The 23,116-nt window shown below is 47.1% G+C and overlaps 1 protein-coding gene across 1 annotated transcript; it reads right to left on the bottom strand.

The window, feature by feature from the left end:
• Positions 1 to 1,876: 1,876 nt before the first annotated feature.
• Positions 1,877 to 15,956, bottom strand: LOC118569836. The gene is given in 4 exon segments (XM_036168089.1): positions 1,877 to 1,917; positions 10,527 to 14,898; positions 15,018 to 15,119; positions 15,241 to 15,956. Coding segments are annotated over 4 exon segments (4,842 nt in total). The 5' UTR covers positions 15,568 to 15,956.
• Positions 15,957 to 23,116: the final 7,160 nt, after the last annotated feature.

Here is a 23,116-nt window from a genome sequence, read left to right as displayed (position 1 = left end):
TTTAGTCTATCTTTTCATTTTTAAATACTTTAACATTTTTCCTTGCTTTTACTTTTTCGGCAGTGACTAATTATTTTCTGATGTCGAGTATGCATTCATATGTGTTAAGCTCCTACAGCAGGTCAAGAACTTCCTAACCAAGGTCAGGAAGCTGAGCTGTGATTTCCAACAAAGCCCCCAACACCACCTGCTTATAGATATTTTAGATTCATAAGAATTCTTTTAATTTCTCATCAATTTTCTATGATTCCCCTTTGACAAAATACAACTGTGTTAGCCTAGCTGACTCAAGACCTTCCACAAGTTTATAATCTTACCTCTTATTGTTCCCGAGATAGACTCAACTCACCAGGAGATTATGATCCAAACATAGGCTGTTCATTCCTGAATTCATTCTGTTAAACAGATCAATCTCATATCCTGGAGACACTCCAGATAGTTCCACTAAAAATAAAATGAGTTAGTAGAAAGCTGATGTGACTACTTCCCTGACAGATGTGGCTAACCATTCATACATAAGCTGTATTTAACTTGATGAATTTCCTCCTCAAATACTGAGGAACAATGAGCTAAGAACATCAGACAAGTCTCCATGTGCAACTCTAGTCCTATGAAGCAAACAGTCTTTACCCTCAAAAGACACCAAAGTTGCTACTCCCATAAGGTAACTTAACCCCGAATCTTTCACATTCTTTCACCCATTCAGTAAACTTTATTAGGTGTGTATATTAATTATTTTTATGTTATTGTAATAAAACACATTGACCAAAATCAGCTTCGAAGAGCAAAATGGCTTATCTTGGCATATTTGATTCCAGAGAGATAAAGTCCATCATGGTAAGAATGGCATAGTAACAGGAACAGAAAGCTGGCTGTCAGCTTTCTCCAAAGAGAAAGGAAGCAGAGAAAGGGAGAATGATAGTGGGGCAAGTTGTAACCCTCACAGCCCACCACCTGTGATGTACTTCCTCCAGGAAGGCATCACTTCCTAAAGCTTCCATAACACCCTCGAACAGCTTCTGGAGACTCGTGTTCAACTACATGACCCTTATAAGGGATGTTTCTCATTCAAACTACCAAAGAATGAAAGGCACACTAGGCTTTATCTTGGCCATCTGGTCTATTAACCAACAAATATAGTGTAAGAACAATGACTGACACTTTGGGGTCATCATGGGAGCATAGACAAGAGCCATATGAACAGGCAGGGTTGAGAGAGCATGGGATTTCCTGCAGGAAGTTACTCCTAACTTTGCTCCTCAAGAATTTGGCAAGCGATCTCACAAACACACACACACACACACACACACACACACACACACACACACACACACACTGCCAAAAGGCAACTTAAAGAAGCAAGGATTTGTTCTGTAATGCCACTCAAGGGACACCATCTGTCACTCAGGGAAAGTACAGAGGCAGGAGCATGATGCTTCTTATATATCTGTAGAAGGGAAGCAGAGTTAGGAGAAAGCTGGACTTCTGCTAGCTTCCTTTTTATTTTTATTTTTTAAGATTTATTTATTTATTTATTTATTTATTTATTTATTTATTTATTTATTTATTTATTATGTATACAGTATGCATGACTGCAGACCAAAAGAGGGCATCAGATCTCATTACAGGTGGTTGTGAGCTACCATGTGGTTGCTGGGAATTGAACTCAGGACTTCTGGAAGAGCAGTCAGTGCTCTTAACCTCTGAGCCATCTCTCTAGCCTAGCTTCCTTTTTATTAACCTTTATATTTAGTTCAGGACCCTGGCTCATGGTGGGTCTCCCTGACCCCCACCCTGCAATTACTACTCTTGGAAAAGACTCTTACAAACATTTGCAATGGCATATACTTCACTAATGTCCAAGGTGTTTCTTCATTCAATCAAGTTTATCATTAAAATTAACAGGTACAATTCTGTTCTTGATAGCCAAACATATCACTTTAAAACCATTCCATTTTTTCCTGTTTCTCAAAGGTTCATGCACACTTCATTAAAAAAAAAAAAGTGTATTTAGTCCATCTCCAAGAGCCTCCCAAAGTTGTAACAGTTCTAATGTTGTTCAAAGGGCCAAAGTGTCTTTGGAGACTGAAGGCAAACTCCGAGCTGTAAGTTTACAGAATACTAACCCAATACAAATACTCAATGTCACAGAGTAAATGTTCCTATTTAAAAATGGAGAAGTAGGGTTGTTCTGAGGCGCCATTGGGCCAAAACAAGACAAGCAGAGTAGACACCAAATCCTGTAGCTCCACATCTGTTACCTGAGACACATGATGGCATCTTGTGGGGCCTATTCCATTTTTTACCTCCAGGTTTCCTTGGCAAATGACTAACATTTCTGGCATTTCCAGTATCCTTGGGACTCCATGTGTCTTAGACATCATATTGATAACTTCATACAATGGCCTCTCAGGGCCTCCTTGCATATTGCATATCTGCATATTGCCTGGCCTCCAAAGCTTTCTGGAACCTTAGTACAAACCCCTAGGACACCTTCACTCTAGCATCTTGTATGCTTTTTTGAAGCACTACATGGACAATGATGCCTTGCCTGCTTGAGATGCTGCCTAGACACTTTGAACTCAGTCTACAACAACCCCCATTGTGCCTCTGTGGCTGAACGTGGGAAACACACACACACACACACACACACACACACACACACACACACACACACGAGAGAGAGAGAGAGAGAGAGAGAGAGAGAGAGAGAGAGAGAGAGAGAGTGTGTGTTAGTGTTGTTCTTGAGCAAAGAACCCCTTCAATGTCATTCTCTGTTCAGGCTCACTCCTTTCAGATGAATTTGCGTTTGCATAGGTCAGCCTTCAGTGGGCAAGGCACCTTTCTTAGGTCCCAGTGCTGAGCTGGAGGCTTATCTCCAACATTACTAATCTCTTTAACGATTATGATCACTTTGTGCCCACTCTGTCCTCAACTTGAATGGCATTAGAGTTCCTTTCATTATCAAACTTCACGTTCCTGACACAGCTCAATCTGGCTCCCCTCCCTTCCTTACCAAACTGCAGATGTTACACACTTCCACTTCCTGCTCTCACTTAGCAGGAATCTGAGGAAATGCATTGAGCCATAAACACACCAAAGCTGAACATGTCTTCAAATTTCCTCCAAACGACCAATTAGTCCACTTGTTTCAAAAACAGCCTCTTTCAAATTTTTAGGACAGAGACAAAAGGCAGCAGATGTTTTGAAAAAAAAAAAAAAAAAAAGTAACAGAACGGCCTTGCCCAAGTCCTCAGAGTGGTCTCGCATCCTTCTGGAACCACCAAAGCACAATCTTTACAGTCTGCATCTCCATCAGTTAGAGTCATCTTTCCTCCCAGGAGAAGCACCCATAAAGCTCAACTTGGATAAATCTGGGATACATCCTCTAGTCTGCAGCTTTAGACTATTCCACATTCCTCCCCCAAAACCAGTTCCAAAGGCATAAGACCCCCCTGATGAAATCTCTCTCTACAGCAGCAACAATTCCATACCTCACTACTTCCACATCAGTTACTTTTCTCAGGCCTGGGACCAAACACCTGGCAAGAAGCAACATAAGTGTGGAGGCTGATTCAGACGCACAGTGCTGGAATACAGTCCATTCTGAAGACAAAGGGGCGGCACCAGGGGCGGCACCTACAGCTGTAGTGGTGGGAACCTGAACTGCCAGGTCATGGCTTGTGGAACAGGAAGTGGAGAAAGGGAGCTGATGCATTCATCTGACCTTCTGGTGATTCCCTGAAGCGTTAATTCAGTCCAAAGCCCCAGCCCATGGAATGGTAACACAGGATTCATGATGGATCTTCTTTTCTCAAGCACACTTACAAACACACAAAAGGTATACTTCACCGATATCCTAGCTGTTTCTTGTTCAATCAGGTTGTCAGAATCAACCATCACCCTTGATAATAGAGAACATACCTTACAAATCTTGCTTTTAATATTTGAGTCTTTTAACCTAAGTGTAACATATGTTCCAGCGGATGTCTAAGATTCCCAAATCATATCTGTAGCCTAAGAGGAAAGGAACTAGTCACGTCGAGAAAGAATAAACAGTGACTGGGGAAAGCTCAGTGGGTAAGATGGGTCTCTGAGGCTCGCTGGCCAGGCCATAGCCAGTCCCCACATGTTGTCATGCCAGAGAAAGACCTTGCTCAAAAAATGAGGTGGATGTCATTTCTGAGGAAGGATGCCTGAGAGTCAGCATTGCATACACCACCCCTCATGTTGTCTTAATTTGGGTTCTATTGCTGGGAAGAGACACCATGATTATGGCAACTCTTATAAAGGAAAATATTGAATTGGGGCTGGTTTACAGTTCAGAGGTTCAGTCCATTATCATCATGGCTGGAAGCATGGTGGCATGCAGGTAGATCTTGTATAATATTAGAAGGACCAGCCTTAGTATTATATTTCCCAGGGGCTCAGGAGAGAAACTACAAATGGTGAGGACTATTTTTGGGAAATAGAATCTCAGCACACCGAGCTCTTAGTCCATTTGCTTTAATTCTCTGAGATGAAAATCCTATCTACACATCTTCAGTTCTCTACTCAAGCCTAGCTCCTTTCTTGCCTGATTTCTCTCTACATTTATCTGCTGTCCCCTCTAGGATCTGTCTTAATTCCTTCATGGAGTTCTGCCCCATCTACCTTCTCATCCGTCTAGTTCTTTCCCATCTCAGCTCCTCTCCCATCTTGTTCTTTCCCATCTGGCTCTTCCTCATCTTCCATTTTGTTCCTCTACTACTCTCTTTTAGCCCTTCAGTCTAGTTCTCCCCATCTAGTCCATTCCTCTCCAGTTCTTATCCATCTAGTTCTTCTGTTCTCTTTTCTCTGTCTTGTCCTCAAGTTCTCTAGTCAAAATCCTTCTTCTCCCTCTCAGTTCTCCCCAAGTCCCTCAGGAATCCAGTTATAAACCCGAGCAATAGCAGTCCTCTGGCAGAGCAAGGTCAGGAGGCTTGAATTCTATGGGGTCATAAAGGCAGGTAAGAATTTTCCTCAGGCAGTGACTGTCAGGCTTTTACAACCCAGAATGGGAGTGGTAACAGAGGAAGTCAACTGATGGTTAGTATATCAAAAGGGGGTCTATGTGCTCAGTCTACATTCCTAGAAGTGGTTAGGTAAGGAGTTAGGGTCTATTAGTAAGGCTGTAAGGAAGGAAGGTCTTACTCTAAATTGCTCAAGAAATAAAGATATCTGCCTGACCTAGGAGACAGGTGTTGTTTCATTTAGCCTTGGATGTTTGATAGGTATTTTAGATAAATACACTGTTAGGAGTTCTTGGAAGCACACAAGAAAATAATTTTAGGAATGCTAAAATATCACCAAGACTTCTTAAGCCATGGCTTGACCTTTGGAGAAGTCCTTGACTTTTCCAAGCAGTAGCTTTTGTGACAGTAACTGGATTCTATTACATTTTCCTGCGGCTTGCAGCAGGTAGACACAGTCCTGGAGAGGAAGCTGAGAGTTCTTCACCCAGATTAGAAGGCAGCAGAAAGACAACCACTGGCCCTGGCTTGGACTTCTGAAACCCCAAAGCCCATCCCAGTGACACACTTCCTCCAACAAGGCCATACTTCCCAATAGTGCCACTCCCTATGAGCCTTTTGGGACCATTTTCATTACCACCACCACCCCCCACCACCCACCACCACCACCATCCACCACACCACCACCACCACCACACCACCACCACCACCACCACCACCACCACCACCACCACCACCACCCACCACACCACCACCACCACCACCACCACCACCACCCCCTCCACCCCCTCCACCACCACCACCACACCCCCACCACCCACCCACCCACCCCCACCCACACACGAGAGACAGAGACAGAGAGAGGAGGGAGGGAGGGAGGGGGAGAGGGGGGAGAGAGGGGGGAGAGAGAGAGAGAGAGAGATCAGCTGTGTAGTGACTTAAAAGAAATGCTCTGATGGTTTGGGAAATGAAGGTGAATGAACTGTTACATTGTTACCATAAGCATGTAACTGAGTTGGGCAGCAGTTTAAACATACAGACTTTAGAACCACGTTTTCCAGGGTCAGGTTCAAATTCTGGTACCTTCTTCCTAGCTACATGAAATACACAAGCTGTTTAATATCCTTGGGCCAGCTTCTTCAGGTATATATGAGAGCTAATGATATAACCACTTTATTGGGCCATCAAAAGAAGTAAATAAGGATTGCTTAGGTGTTAGTTACAGTTTTCTCCCAGTGCCACTAGATGTATAAACAGCTCCCCAGTGAGGTTTGGCCAGGTCACAGGACACTGTCAGGGAAGGGAACAAGAACAGAGTGCAATCAGTGGCTCACACGAAGGTCAGAGGGCGGATTCCATGTGTCCACTAGTGAGTATTTCGGTTACATTTTTCTTTAGGGTAGACACCTTCTAAGTTTGTCCAGGAGCTAATGTAGAGGAGAAGGAAGGACAATGATCTACATTCCCCTTATTGGATTCAATCCAAATATACTCTCCCTGGCCACTTACTTATTTCTTGTCAGATGGTCCCCATGGGCTGCCTGTCCTATTTTCTACAGAGCCAGTGTCTCCTGAGGTTAACTCATCCTTTATATACGGGCAAATTTCATTTCTACTTTGCTCTGGGCATAGATTCCTTCCCAATGTCACTAAGGTCTGATGGGCATAAACAGTGAATGTGATATACGACACCTTGAAATTGCTCATAAAAATTAGGAACAAATGAACAGATGAGGTAAGAATGCTGGAATGAGATTAGCCCCATGACTTTTTTTTTCTGTCTGTTTTTATGTTGAGAGAGGTCATTGATCACTTCAGTGTAAATAGTGCTCTCACAGGGTACCCTGGCCATTATCTGGAATGTCAGAGGCTTTATGTGATATCATTTATAAGAAATAAAAATCTCCACAGCCAGCTCCAGGCTACAAAACACATCACTGGATCTTCTAATCAATGCTGCTCAGATCCCATTGAGGAAATTAAATGTCATGAAGTATCTTTTATCATAGGAGCTGGAAAAATTGTTCTTCCTGTGGTACACAACAGCATAAAGAGAGGGAGGAAGAGGGGCCGAGGTAGACAGAAAAGGCAAAGCCCAGGTCCAAAGCTAGGGTTCTGGGGGGACACTGAGTAGCTTCTCTGCCTCGGCTGCTGCCATAAATCCAGTTGAACCGAATTAAAAAGCAAAAGGCAGGTTGATTTATGAATTAGTCAGGGTCTCACAGTAGGAAGTCCACGAAATCGCTCTGCTGGACTGGGTTGGGGCTTGTTGTGGGAGAGGGGTGGGAGGCAGTGATGTGCTTGATAAGGTGTTGGAGTATTGCCTGGGTTTGGAGGTCCAGTAGGTGTGTTCTGAGTCCAGTGGTTACTTTGGAACCTGGAACTAAGTGTCCTCATTATCCAGTGTTTTGCGAGGGCTTTTTGTAAGTGCCGGCTTCTGGCAGGAATCTCTTTGTCCTGTTTGCAGGTTTCTGTAAGTGCCATCTTCTGGCTAGGGTGGGTGGCAGGTGGGAATCTTTTTGCCCCTAAACCTCCAGCCTACCAGACATTATTGATGTAATGGTTAATTTTATGTATCAGTTGACTAAGCTAAGGGGTGCCCAAATGGCTAGTAAAAGCCTCTGGGTGCCTCTGTGAGGGTGTTCAGGTGAGAAAACAATAGAAGAGCTCTTCCTCCTTGGTGGAGTGAGTGCCTTCCAATCTGTTGGGGTTGGAACACAAAGGCAGAAGGGTGAAATTCCCACCTCATGCTCCACCCTAGCCCCCATCCTCACAGCTGCCTTCTTGAGTTGTGACAGCCATCTTCTCCTGCCATTGGACATAGATTCTTGAGTCTTTGGACTCTGAAACTTACAACAGTAGTCAGCACCCCAAACTGGTTCTTAAGCAGTAGGCTTGGGCAGTTGGCTTCTCTAGTTACGTCTTTGGACTGAGTTAATGCCACTAGCTCTCGGATTCTCTAGCGGATGTACTGTGGGACTCTTGGGGATCCAAAATCCATAATTATATGAGCCAGCACCCATAATAATCCAATTGTTAGAGTCGGCGCTGGAACCAGAAGCTTCACTCCGATATCGGGTCACACAGAAACAGTTTATTTCTTTTTTTACGTGCGCACGGGTCAATCAGTCAAGCTTAGGACTGAAGACCCCGAAGCTCAAGCTCGCAGGCTTGTTATAGGGCAGTTTCGCATGGGTTGGGGAGTGGGGTCGCTCAGAGTTCAGCCATCCAGCTGGCTCACATGGATTGGGGAGTTGAGGGTCGCTCGGAGTTCAGCCATCCGGCTGGCTCACGTGGCTTGGGGAGTGAGGGTCTCTCAGAGTTCAGCCATCCGGCTGGCTCACATGGATTGGGGAGTGAGGGTCTCTCAGAGTTCAGCCATCTGGCTTGTTTCACATGGATTGGGGAGTGAGGGTCTCTCAGAGTTCAGCCATCCGGCTTGTTTTTCCAAGAGCTGCGAGCTAGCTTTACAACGTGGAAGCCTTCTGTACGAGCTAAGCAGGAATATTTTTCCACTAAGCAGAAATACATTTCTCTACTGGGATAGAGCCTAAAATGGAACCTTTACATTCCCTCCTCTCCTTGTACTGACCTTTAATCCTAAAGGTCGGTCTCTGGTATAGGCTGATATCTTTGTCTCAGGACCATCATTTTAACCCCATCTACTTGGGACCGAACAAAGCCTGAAATCCGATTCAGGACACATGGTCCAATCATTAGTACTAGGAGCAGGACAATCAGGGGCCCCGTGAGGGCTGAGAGCAGGGCAGTCATCCAGGGTGATTTTTCATACCATTCCTCAAACCAGCTCTGGGAGCCGCTTATGGACCTTTCCCTTGCATCTAGTCTCTCTCTGAGTTTTGTCATGGATTCCCTTACCACCCCTGTGTGGTCAGTATAGAAACAACAGTTTTCTTTTAGGGCGGCACAAAGTCCTCCTTCTTTTAAAATAGTAAGTCTAGGCCGCGTCTGTTCTGCAAGACTACCTCTGACAGGGAGGTTAAGGACCTTTCCAGAGCAGTTATGGATGTTTCTATTGCCCTTAGATCTTGCTGTATTGCGGCTTCTAAAATCCCTAGCTGTCTAGGGCCCTCAATCAAAGCTGTAGTTCCAGTCCCGACCCCCGCCAATATACCTGCTCCTAATAGAACAGCCAGGGGTGACACTGACAGGTTCTCGTGTGAACGAGTTCTGCCCAGAAAATGTCCTTCAAATTCTTCTGTTGAATAATAAACTAACCTTGGGTAAATTCGGACTAACACACAAAAATCCTTAGATTGGCTAAAGCTAGCAATTGAGACACACGGTGTGATCCCAGTATTGCATGCCCAGTATAAACCTGATGAGGGGATTATGTACTGGGATGTGTCAGAAGAGGACACACTCACTGTACGTGCACAGAGCTTGCTTCCCAGCACTTGGGAGTGTCCTAGGCATGTTCCTAAACCGGTCACTTCAGGTAAGGTTAAGCATATGCTTTGTTCCCCAGTCGCAGCTCTTGGAGGTGTTATAGGTGAAACTCCCATTAACAGCTATCCCTTCATAGTATGGGGGGCTTGCTTGGAGGCAAATCCAGCAGGATTCAGTAAGGTTGGGCTGAGTAGAGTTGAGGGCTTGGTATCCCCCTTCGATTAGGTCTATCAACCGTTTTCCTGACCCTGGGAGAGTGGGATTCGTGACAGCCGGTGTGGTCAGCGGGAGGATGGAGGGGTTCTGGCGGGTTGAGTTAGATGGGGGTATTTGCCTTGGGGGTACCCGTTTATTATTTGTTTTAGGAGGAGGAGCTTTCTGGTCCTGTAATACTTTATTAGGGCCTATCGGCTGGGGGTTGGCGTTTATTATTAACTTGATTTTGAATAGGACTCCTGGATCATAGGCCGTCTGGTGATACACCCTCAGGCCCCACAGTCTACCTTTGATCCAATCCCTTGATGCTTTTCCTGCCTGGGTGAAAGTGATGTTCAAGGGGTTGCAGGCAAACTCTGTACAAGGTCCCGACCCGTACCATAGGGTCGTGACTGTCCTAGGTGTGCTCCGGCAGTAATCTTGAGAGAGTGGGGGTTCATTCCCACCTGTCTCCCTCTTTACCTGGATCAGATCCCAGGATGAGCTCGGCTTCCACCAAGCGTCTCCTGTAGTTTCACATCCCCATGACTTACAATAGTAACTTTCATGCTGCCCACAAGAGCGCGCTAGCGACCTGCTTCTCCCGTCCCTCGGACACACATAAAACGGTCTCTTTGTCAGGGCCGCCCGGGCCCTCGGGTCTCGGCACCCTGCCGGGTAACGCGAACAGGGGCAGCGTCCACTTTGGGTGCACACTTCTGGTTCACCTGGGTTTGCCGGGTCAGTGGTTGGGATGTCAAAGTCTTCTGCTCCTGCCAGCATGTGGCAGAGGTCGGGTTCCAGGGCAGGCCACCATGTCCAAAGAGGGTGCCTACCGGTTTTCTCCCAAACCACATCCCCTGCCCCCGACAGTACTTGCCATGTTTGGCTCACAGGTTGGTGCGGATTAGTTCGGCTGATTTCCACATCGGATCCGAAGCTTGAGGGGATTGTCAGTCCGTTCCACAGTCCAGTCCAAATCCACATCTGGAGCAGGCGCGGGCTTAAGGTGGGAGCCATGAATCCACGCAGCAACTCCGTCAACTTTAACTGCCGTCGGGGTGGTCAACAGGACTTGATAGGGACCCTTCCACCGAGGTTCTAGGGTCTGATGCTGGTGCCGGCGGACGTACACGAAGTCCCCTACATGGAACCGGTGGGCAGGACCATCTCCACTGGGCTGGTACGCAGCAGACAACTGTTTCCACAGGGTGTGCTGGACCACCGCCAAGGCTCGCAGTCTGTCAGATAGGAAGGAAGGCATGATTTCCCCTTTCTGGAAAGCTAGGTCCTTAACTGGGGGAGCACAACCAAAGAGTAGTTCAAAAGGGGTAAGGCCCTTAAGGGAAGGGGTATTCCTAGCTCTAAAGAGGGCATACGGTAGGAGCATCGTCCAATCTCTAGAGCCAGTCTCCATGGTCAATTTTGTTAAGGTCTCCTTAATGGTTCTGTTGGCTCTTTCTACCTGTCCAGAACTTTGGGGTCTGTATGAACAATGCAGCTTCCAATCGATCCCCAATATTTTTGCCAGTCCCTGACTTACCTGAGCCACGAATGCTGGGCCATTATCTGACCCAATTACCTGAGGCAGTCCAAATCTTGGGAAGATTTCTTCCAGGATTTTCTTAGCGACTATCGCTGCAGTCTCCTTTTTGGTGGGGTAGGCTTCTACCCATCCTGTAAAGGTGTCTACAAACACTAGTAAATACCTTAGGCCATATTTAGCCGGCTGTATTTCAGTGAAATCTATTTCCCAGTGTTGGCCAGGCCGACTTCCTCGTAGCCTTTTTCCAGGAGCCAACCGACTAGGGTAGGCATTAACCTGTTGGCAGGCTTGGCAGTCCGCTATCACTTTCTCCGCCATCCGCTTCCTTTCAGACGGGGAGTGAGTTTTATTTTCTTCAGTGAGTTGAACTAACTTTCGGCTACCCAGATGGGTCAGCTTGTGGATTCGCTCCAGCGTGTCCTTCAGGGATTCGGGGGACGGGGGTTCTTCAGAGACCGGGCTTTCAGGGGGTGATAGGTGGACTACCAGGTGCCTGGTGCCTCGGAGAGCTGCTTCCCTCGCTTCCTGGTCAGCCCTCCGGTTTCCGACCGCAATTGGGGAGTCACCTTTCTGGTGCCCTGGGCAGTGCACGATGGCCAGTGCGCGAGGCAGCATGACAGCGTCTAATAATGCCTTGATTTCTTGTTTATTTTTAATTTCTTTTCCGGCTGAAGTTAACAGTCCCCTCTCCCTGTATATGGCCCCATGCACATGCGCGGTTGCAAATGCGTACCGGCTGTCTGTGTAGATGGTAGCCCGTTTTCCGGCTGCCATGGTAAGTGCTCGGGTGAGTGCAATCAATTCGGCTTTTTGAGCCGAGGTTCCCTCTGGGAGGCTGCTAGACCAGATGACCTTATTTTTGTCCACTACTGCCGCTCCCGCTCTCCGCTGGCCCTCATTTAGGAAACTGCTGCCATCTGTATACCATATCAGGTCAGGGTTGGCCAGCGGTTGGTCCGTTAAATCTGTCCGGACCCCGGTTTCTTCCGCCAGAATGGCACCACAGTCATGAACCGGCACTCCCTCCTCTCCTTGTTCAGCAATTGGGAGGAGCGTGGCAGGGTTTAAGATAGCTGGGGGCCCAAAGGTGATGCGGTCCCGGTCCAGCAGAGTTACCTGATAATAAGTGGCCCGAGCATTGCTAAGCCATCGGTCAGGCGGCTGGCGGACAATGCTCTCCAATGCATGGGGAGTTAATTTGTCTGCGTCCCGCACCAGCATGGCTGCCGCGGCCACCGCCCTTAGGCAGATTGGCCATCCCCTGGCCACAGGATCTAGCCGCTTGGATAGGTAAGCAGTTGGTCTTTTCCATGGACCGAGGGCTTGTACTAGGACGCCGACCGCCACCCCACCCTTTTCATGCAAGTACAAAGTGAATGGCTTCCTCACATCCGGGAGAGCGAGTGCTGGAGCAGATAAGAGTGCCTTCTTTAACTTTTCAAATGCAGCCTGGTGTTTTTCCTGCCAGACAAAGGGGGTCTTTTCTTTTAACAAGGGAAGAAAAGGCTCTGTGATTGCCGCAAACCCTGGAATCCAGAGCCGACAGAACCCAGCTGCACCCAGGAATTCACGTAACCGCCGGCGGTCCGTTGGAGCAGGTATGCTGGCTACGGTTCGCTTACGAGCATCGGTGAGCCACCTCCTGCCTCCCTCCAAGGAGTAGCCGAGGAAGATGACTTTGTTTTGGCAGATCTGCGCCTTCTTGGCGGACGCCCTGTACCCCAGGCTGGCCAGGGTATCCAGAAGTTTCTCAGTCCCTTGTTTGCAAGCGTCCCGAGTCTCAGCTGCCAGGAGTAGATCATCTACATACTGGAGGAGGGTGACATCAGGGGTGGTCTCTCGATACTCCCGAAGGTCTCGGTGTAGAGCCTCATCAAAGATAGTTGGAGAGTTCTTAAATCCTTGCGGAAGTCTGGTCCATGTCAGTTGCCCTGTCCCCCCTCCCTCAGGGTCTGACCATTCAAAGGCAAAGAGCTTTTGAGAATCAGGGTGGAGGGGGAGGCAAAAAAAAGCATCCTTTAAATCCAGAACAGTATACCAGTTGCGCCCTGGCGGTAAGGTACTCAAGAAATTATGAGGATTGGGCACGGTAGGGTGAATGTCAATTACCCGGGAGTTTACTTCTCTCAGGTCCTGGACTGGTCTGTAGTCATCTGTTCCTGGCTTTCTTACCGGCAAGAGCGGAGTATTCCACTCTGATTGACATGGTTTCAGTATGCCCAGTTCCAGAAACCTCTTGATGTGGGGTTTTATGCCTTCTCGGGCTTCTCGACTAAGCGGGTATTGTCTTACTCGCACGGGTACCGCAGTGGGTTTGAGGGTGACCACCACCGGGGGTTGCTCCTTAGCCAGTCCGAGGCCCCCTGTCTCTGCCCACGCATTAGGGAACCTATGAATCCATTCCTCGTTGTACGGTGAAACAGTGGCTACAGAGGCTTTTGCCACTGCTCCATACAGACGGTATTCCTCAGCAGCTGGAAGTTCTAGCGTGAGGAGATGGAGGTCCCCTACTTTCGGGTGGGCAAATTTTAATTCCGGGCCCCGAGAGGTAAAGGAGATCTGAGCTCCCAGTTTTGTCAGGAGGTCTCTACCTAATAGGGGTGCCGGACAGTCAGGTAAGACCAGAAAAGAATGCTGCACAGTACCTTTTCCCAAGTTGACTGTTCTCTGGGTGGTCCAGGGTCTCTCTCTGCTTCCATTTGCTCCTCGGACCAGTGACTTTCGGGTAGACAGAGGGCCTAGTGGATGCTTGATGGCTGAATAGACTGCCCCCGTGTCCACCTCAAAGTCCACTGGGGTCCCCTCCACTTCAAACATTACCCGGAGTTCGGGGAGGGGGTCCGAACCCTGACTCCCTCAGTCCCCAAGGGCGAGGACCTGCCGGCCCCGCCCTTTCTGCTTCTTCGGGCATTCTCTGATCCAATGACCCTCCTCTTTGCAGTAGGCGCATTGATTTGGTCCCAAAGGAGGACGGCCTCCCCGACCTCCTCCTCCTCGCCCCCGCGGCCCCGGCCCGTCTCTTACCGCGGCTGCAAGAATCCGTGTTAGATCCCGGTTTTGGCGTTTCCGCTGCTCTTTTTCTTTTTCCTCTCTTTGTTTTTCTAACCGAGCCTCTTTTTCTTCCGCGGTCTCCCGCTTATAATAGACTTTTTCTGCCTCTTTAACCAGGTCCCTCAGGCTCATCCTTTGTAACCCCTCCAATCTTTGCAGCTTCCGCCGTATATCTGTGGCAGACTGCCCTATAAAGGCCATGCTCACTGCCCCCCTCAATTCCTCTGACTGTGGGTCAAAGGGTGTATACCTTCTATATGCTTCCATGAGTCTCTCAAGAAAGGCAGAGGGGGTCTCTTCAGACCCTTGAAGAACCTCGCCTACCTTAGCCAAATTAGTGGGCCTTCTGGCCGCTGCACGGAGACCTGCCATTAGAGTCTGGCGATAGAGGGACAGATGCTCCCTACCTTCCGGAGTGTTCGGATTCCACGTTGGGCGCCGCAGGGGAAAGTGCTCATCAATGAGATTGGGGAGCTGAGTTGGCCGCCCGTCCGGTCCAGGGACCAACTTCCTAGCTTCCAGGAGGATGCGTTCCCTTTCTTCTGTGGTGAAAAGGACCCCCAGAAGCTGCTGGCAATCATCCCACGTAGGCTGGTGGGAAAACATGATGGACTCTAGGAGTCCAGTTAGGTGGGAGGGGTCTTCAGAAAAGGGTGGGTTATTGTTCTTCCAGTTATATAAATCTGAGGAAGAAAATGGCCAGTATTGGAGGGCAGGCATGTCTCCTCCAGCCCCATCATCAATAGTTCCCCCAACGGGGCATAGGGGCAGTGTGACTGCCGGTGGGGCCTCATCATGAGGGCGTGCCCTTCTCTGGCGGGTGCCCTGTGCGGGGCCCGAAGGGGAGACTGTGACCGGTCCGGATCCTGCCCCCGCTGGCGGCGGCGGCGGCGGCGGCGGCGGCGATCTGTAAGGTGGTGGGGGGTCTAGGTCAAGAGAAATGAGATCAGCCTGAGACTCTGGCAGGGGTGCAGGTGTCGGGATCAATGAGGGAGGGGAAGATTTAGGCGAATCAGAGGTTTTGGTTAGAAGGAGAGAGGTATGATCAGTAGGTGGTGCAGACGGGCCGACCTGAAATGACCGGACCCACTTAGGCGGGTCCAGTACCAAATCTTCCCAAATCCAAATATAGGCTTGTTGGTCCGGATGCCCATGTGAACCTGGAATGAAGATTTTTTGTTTAACTGCCCTAATAAGGTTCAGATCGAAAGTGCCATCAGCGGGCCACCCCACACCGAAGGTGGGCCATTCAGATGAGCAGAAAGTCTGCCACTTTCCTTTTTTCACTCGAACTGCCAGGTTCGATGCACGAGCCGTCACTTCTGACCAATGAGAGAGAGTGAGAGAAAGTGGTGTAGAGGCAGTTTGTCCCATACCGAACAGATAGAGTAAGACACCGAAGGACACAAACGAAATCACAACACACAGAGACAGGACAAGCCGGCAAATTGGTACAGAAAACGAAACCAAAAGAGTATCTAGCGGCCCGGGCCTCCTAAAAAATCTCCTAGGCAGGAGGGTGTCCGAAGGGGTCCTTCTTACAGGATCCCCACACTCTAGAGCGTCCTCCAGAGTTGCAGCCTGTGGGTTCCGGACACGTCTGTCCCCCACCGTCCAGGAGTCCTCACGGGCAGCCTGGACAGCTGCTCACCCTCCCAAGCCGACTCACCACCAGACGTGAAGGCAATCTCGGTGGAACCTCCAATGTTAGAGTCGGCGCTGGAACCAGAAGCTTCACTCCGATATCGGGTCACACAGAAACAGTTTATTTCTTTTTTTACGTGCGCACGGGTCAATCAGTCAAGCTTAGGACTGAAGACCCCGAAGCTCAAGCTCGCAGGCTTGTTATAGGGCAGTTTCGCATGGGTTGGGGAGTGGGGTCGCTCAGAGTTCAGCCATCCAGCTGGCTCACATGGATTGGGGAGTTGAGGGTCGCTCGGAGTTCAGCCATCCGGCTGGCTCACGTGGCTTGGGGAGTGAGGGTCTCTCAGAGTTCAGCCATCCGGCTGGCTCACATGGATTGGGGAGTGAGGGTCTCTCAGAGTTCAGCCATCTGGCTTGTTTCACATGGATTGGGGAGTGAGGGTCTCTCAGAGTTCAGCCATCCGGCTTGTTTTTCCAAGAGCTGCGAGCTAGCTTTACAACGTGGAAGCCTTCTGTACGAGCTAAGCAGGAATATTTTTCCACTAAGCAGAAATACATTTCTCTACTGGGATAGAGCCTAAAATGGAACCTTTACACAATCAGTTTACACATCTCTGGTTCTATTTCTTTTGTGAGCCCTGGCTAATACAATTAGGTGATGTGAGTCTTTAGTAATGAACAATTTTGAGGGATCAGGTAAAGAGATTGAAATTAATCCTATTCTGTTTGTCTGCCTACCTAGTAGAAAGGGAGTTATGTTTTCTGTAGCTGAAGTTTTCTCCAGTCCTGCCTGGCCCATGGTCAGGACAAATCTCTCTCACCTGCCAGTCCTGTAGCTGCTCAGACCCAACCGTGTAAACACACAGAGACTTATATTGCTTACAAACTGTATGGCTGTGGCAGGCTTTTTGCTATCTAGTTCTTATATCTTAAATTAACCCATTTCTATCAGTCTATAAGTTGCCACGTGGCTTACTGGTACATTACATCTCTCTTGAAATGGTGGCAGCTGGCAGTGTCTCTCTGCCTCAGACTTCCACTTCCCACAATTCTCTTCTCTCCTAGACTACTTCCTGCCTGGCTACTGGCCAATCGGTGTTTTGTTTATTAACCAATCAGAGCAACACATTTAACATACAGAACATCCCACAGCAGTTCTCAAAGTTAGGGACTTCTCAATAGGCTATTCTTTGATCTAGACTTTGCACACCCTGTTCTGTTTTCTCTCACCTGCTTTCCCACGTCTTCACACCAATGTTGTCCACAATCCTTGATAGTGTAGGACACAAAGAAATATGTTCACAAGGCATTTGTGAATAGGACAGTGTGAAAATACCATTGCCTGCCTTTCCTGCTCACAAAGGTAAAGGCTTTGCAAAGGAGTCGGCAGCCTTAGGCCACAAGACAGTTGATTATTTGTGTTCACATTTGTAATTCCAATGCCTTAGCTGGAAAATTATGGGAGGGAAACAGTAACCCAAGGTTCTCCACCCTGAAGTGACTCCACAGATGACAATTTTTGTGGGGTGTTCCCCAGAGAAGAATATTAAGACATGGGTTTAAGCCAATAGAAAGTCTTATTAACCAGCAGGCAGCTACACTGGGTGTTCAGGACCCCAGGGTAGCACTGAGCTTTTCTCAGGGTGAACTTTTAAGCACAAAAGCCATATTCTGGGCTGACATACTTCAGTTAACAAGAACATTTAACCTGAATTGGAACTATAGAAGCTAAAAAGCAAGGTTAGTACATTTAGAGGCTTTCCCAGAATTATATGGACTTTGATGGAGTAGACCTTTGTTTTAGTTTTGGCAGGTGGTGCTGCCTACGTGCTGAGTTTTACAGCCTGAATGGCACGTCCATCACGGAGTAGTTGTGCTCAGGTCTGGAGGCCTAAGATCTGGGGCCCTGTTACAACAGTGCTCATGCCTCTCAGCATCACAGTGAGTTCAGACTGTGTAAGTATCCAGGGATACTTGCCCTTCAAGGGAGACAGGAAGGCGATTTTGATAGCTTTTTCCCTTCCTGTGTCCCCATAATCATGAGCAGGTTTGAATTTGGCTTCTTTTGATAAAAAATGGCCACAGAACAGACTTCAAAGTCAGGCAGGCATAGTGACTTCAATCCAAGAACTGAGGAAGCAGAGGCAGGAGGATTACCATGAGTATGAAACTAGCCTGGGATACCCAACAGGTTCCTACCCCAAAACATATAAACAGGCAAACACACGGACAGGCAACTGTCCCTTCAGCCTGTACTAATACTTCCCAGATTTTGTATTGATACTAAACAGATGATATTTTCCTCTAGCCTAAAACATGTATAATATTTTTTTTCTGTATAGCTTCCAGAGATCAAGAGGCTAGAGGCTTTTTCTTTTGAGTCACCAACCAACTTTCAAATCATGGTACAGAGCTTTGAACACTCTGCCTTAGCTTAGCTCTTTTCTTGCTAGCCCCTCCCCCCTTTTATGTTTTTGTTTTTCCAAGACAGGGTTTCTCTGTGTAATTTTGGCGCCTGTCCTGGAACTCACTCTGTAGACCAGGCTGGCCTTGAACTCACAGAGATCCGCCTGCCTCTGCCTCCTGAGTGCTGGGATTAAAGGTGTGGGCCACCACCGCCCGGCTTCTTGCTAGCTCTTGTAACTTAACCTGTTTCTCATCAGCTATGTTTGCCTCTGGGCTGATTACCCTTTTTTACTTTCTTTGTATGTCTTACTCTGTGTCTGTCTGTCTGACATCTGCCTGGCTTCCTTCCCCGTTACATGTATCCCTCGTTCTCACCTCCTTCTCTTGTTCTTCCTCTTCTCCTTTTTCTCAAGACTAGATTTCACCTCCTATTTATTCTCTCTGCCTGCTGCCCTATCCATCCTTTCTCTGCCTAGCTCTTATGACTGGACAGTTCTTTATTAGTCCAATCAGGTGCCTTAGGCAGGCAAAGTGAAACATGAAACACATCTTTTCATAATTAAACACACATCCTTTCATCATTAAACAAATGCAGCATAAACAAAAATAGCACACCTTTACACAGTTACAGTAATATTCTGCAGCATAAACAAATGTAACACATCTTGGCCTCATTAAAATAATATCCCACAACAAACCCCCAAAGCCAACAGATCAGGGTCCCCAAGGAATTTCTGCTCAGACAGTTTGTTTTTAATCCTATAGACTGGATCAATATACTCTTAAACACAGAGAAAAATAACTTTGCAAATCAAACACCATCAGGGCCACTTCCTGGTGGGGGATTGAGGGAGTCACCATGAGGTAGGGCTTGTGGTACTGAAGTCCCTTGAAGCAGACTTTCCATAGAAAATGTTTTTCATGCACATAGTATATGAATCTGACAAGCCGACATAATCATGTAGCACCAATGCAAACCAAACCCCACCACCAAAAGTTCCCAGCATTGGATGTCCAGCCAAGCTCTATCCCATCTCCTAGCTCTGCACAACTGGGAACATGATCTCTTCCACCATTTTCTTGCCTTCCTTGAGTGTTATATAAATGAGAATGTGCAGTATGCTACTGTTTGCATCTGGCCTCTTTCACTTAGCATAGCGCTTTTGATATTCAACTATATTGTCATCAGATTTTATTTCTTATCTATGGACATCTGTTGTTATTTGTTCTTGCTCTTTTGGGGGGCCTACCAGCCAGCTCCCAAGTAAATCATACACAGAGGCTTATTCTTACATATAAATGCCTGGCCTTATCTTGGCTTGTTTCTTGCCACTTTCCTTAACTTTAATTATCCCATCTACCTTTTGCCTCTGGACTTTTCGCGTTCTCTTATTTCTGTAAATCTTACTCTTACTCTGTGGCTGGCTGTGTAGCTGGGTGGCTGGCCCCGGGAGTCCTCCTCCTTCTCTGGCTCCTTCTTTCCTCCCAGATTTCTCCTTCTATATATTCTCTCTGACTCTTAGCTCCGCCTGTCCTTCCTCCTGCCTTGTTATTGGCTGTTCAGTTCTTTATTAGACCATCCGTGTTTTACACAGACACAGTAACACAGCTTCACAGAGTTAAACAAATGCAACATAAACAAAAGTAACACACCTGAAAATAATATTCTACAACACACGTCACAATTTATTAATTTACAAGTTGAGTGACATCTACATTGTTTTGGATTTTATGAATAAAATTGATATAAAAATATGTATGTTTTCCAGTGAGTACCTGTCTTCCTTTTTCTCAAGTAAAAACCCAGGACTGATAACTGTGCATTTAACTTCCCAAGAAATTTGCAAACTGTTTTCTGTAGTGGAGGAGCCATCCCACAAGCAGCATGTGATGGTCCCTGGTACTGTCTCTGACTAGATGTTAACCGTTTCCTTATTTTAGATAGTTTTAAAATGTATAGTTTTGTTTTTTTCTCTCTTGGCTGGACTGTAAAATTAACCCTCAGCTAGCTAAATGTACTTAGTTTTGTACTGTCAAAAATTCATATTTACCAGAATCTCTGACTATGACCTTATATGGAACTAGGCTCTTTGTATATGTGAGCCTAGAGGACATGGTATTAGCTTAAAGTGGACCTTAATTCTCATAGCTGCCATTCTAGAAGTAAGCCCTGTGACTCCATGAAGAAACTCCAGAGAACACCATGAGCTGCTGGAGGCAAAGACAATCAATCCTTCCTCAAGGCCTCTGCAAGGAGCATGGCCCTGTAACCAGTCACCTCTACCACCTATTTGGGATGAGACAAGGTATCTCTTTGTAGTTTAGGCTGGCCTAGAATTTTTATTTTTAACATTGTATTTGTTGGGTAGGGTAGGGAGGAAATGAGCCAGCCACAGTGTAGATATTAAAGGTCAACTTTCAGGAGTTGGCCCGCTCATCCACCATGTGGGTCTCATGATGTCTTGTGACCTGATTCCTAGGGAGAAGTGAGTAAACATGTCCTCACCCCAAACAGGGAACCAACAAGAGAATCTGATCAAGGACACCACCAGGGTTCAATTTCCTGAATGAGTTTTGCTGGAGTTACTTATGGGCAAGGGGTTACTCACAGGAGCAGAAATGAGGCAATTCCAGCTGCATCACCAAAGCCCACCCCATCACGGGTAACAGCCAGTGAAATCTGGACCCCTGGAGAACAATGCACAGCCTGCAGGCAGATTAACGGGTTAAAGGGATTCTTCAGTCAGCTCATCTGGTCTGAGAGTGTCTCACCAGCCCTTACTGCTTATATACACTGGGGAACAGAGGGCTGGTGATATTTGGTCAGCTTCAGGAACTTCCTGGAACCTCTAAATCCAAGTGAATATTTCTTCTGCTTACTGAATTGATGAGACGCACATCTTGCAGAATGTTCTGTGAAGTATTAAGACACGGAGTTTCTTTTAGGGTTTTTTGGGTTTTTTCATAGTGAACTGGAATGCAACCCTAATGTTGTTGGGTTTATTTTTTGTTGTTATTGTTTTTAGATTTTTTTAAATTCTTATTTGTGTGCTCACCCAAGAAGGCCAGAAGAGGGCATCAGAGCTTCTGAAGCTGAAATTACAGGCAGTTGTGAGCCACTGTCTTAAGGTTTCTATTGCTGTGATGAAACACTGTGACCAAATCAACTTGGGAAGGAAAGAGTTGATTTCAGCTTATACTTCCCTATCACAGTCCACCACTGAAGGAAGTCAGGGCAGGAAATCAAGGCAGGAACTGGAGAAGTCGTGGCAGAAAGCTACTTCCTGGCTGGCTCCCCTAAGGCTGCCTCAGCTGCCTTCTTAAAGCATTCAGGACCACCAGCCCAGGTGAGGGCACCACTAATAGTGATCCGGCTCCTCTCACGCATCCATGTTGATTAACAAAATGCCTCAGAGGTTTGTCCATGAGCCAATCTGGTAGGAGTATTTCTTAACTGAGGTTTCCTCTTCCACAATGTCTCTGTCAGGTTGACAGAAAACCAGCTAGCACAGCTGCGTTAACAGCCATGGGTGCTGGGAACCAGCCCAGCAGCAAGCCCCTCCTTAGTCAACTCTCCAGTCCCATGGTTTGAAATGTGTTAAGTAATTTGTTTATTCTTCTTATCATAAATTCTAGCTTAAAAAAAGACTTCTATGGTACAGATAGGTTTTGTTTTGGTTTTTTTTTTTTTTTTGATACTTCATAAAGGACTGATTATTCCAGTGTTAGCACAATTTTTCTTACAGCCCCTGAGGAAGAGAATGATGGAACCCTCAGCTCCTTGTTAGATTTCTCTGGCATCCTTAAAAGGTAGTGGGACCTCTCCACCCCAACCCAATGACACAAAAGTGGATCCTTTTGTTGCTCTATGTTCAGACACATACTCCCAGCTCCATTATTATCCTGCTAGTTCAGCTGAAATAAAGGCACCCATATAGCTCATTCTGACAGAACTTGCTATTGTGAATGAACAGAAACACAGACAATGGGCAGAGCACAGATATGGAATCAGGAAGTCCGCTGGTAAGACTTGCTAATCACTTTCTTATTTGAGCATGATCCTGTCCACTAGCAAAGTAAGTTATATTGCGAGGCTACCCAGTTGATCACTAGATATTGTTAGATGGAGATCTAGAAGTGGTGCCTGAGCTCACTGAGCCCCCTGTTATCTGTGTTATGAGCTGTGGTTAGCAACGATACTGTGCAATTTTGCAATTGCAGCCAGTGGATGCAATCATGACTTCCATAAAAGTTTGCAGAGCGAGGCAGCTTGTCATTGGAGCAGAGCCTGCAACACTCAATGACCCACATAAAGACAGGTCCATTCTCACCCCTGCCCTGTGATGAGCATAAGGTAGTCTTTGTTTTGAGTGAACACAGAATTGGCTTGTTGGGCTGGGGAGATAAGGACTTAGGAGACTGAACCACCTCCTTCCCACTTTGAGCAATTTCAAAGGTCAGGACTTAGGGCTTGGGAACAGCTTGTGCACCTTCACAGTCTTGGGTCAGGCTGCACACAGAAACAACCTCCTTCTTAGTCTCCATCCCACATGTGGAAAACTACAAAGTCATGATGGCAGCGTGCCCAAATGCCCTTCGGGGTGCTGCTGCTCAATTTAGCAGGTAGCCATGTTCCCAAAGGCTAAGACCAAAATGCTTAACTCATTTAATAGAACAGCAGAAGCTGGCTACAAACTTCAGAGCTCTAGCACATGGAACAGAGAGTATTTGCTACAGACACCAAGGTCACTGCTGTGGATGCTTGCACCTGCCCTAGATCATTAAATGTTGAGACTTCAGTTGTAGCAATCAAGCAGAGTACTGTCTATTGCAGACAGACTTAGAATTCTATCTAATTCGATTGCATCAGGAT

This window comes from Onychomys torridus, chromosome 18 (genome assembly GCF_903995425.1).
Source record: "Onychomys torridus chromosome 18, mOncTor1.1, whole genome shotgun sequence".
Lineage (NCBI taxonomy): Eukaryota > Metazoa > Chordata > Mammalia > Rodentia > Cricetidae > Onychomys > Onychomys torridus.
The sequence above is the reverse complement of the archived record's forward strand: the minus strand, read 5'-3'. Positions and strand labels throughout refer to the sequence as shown.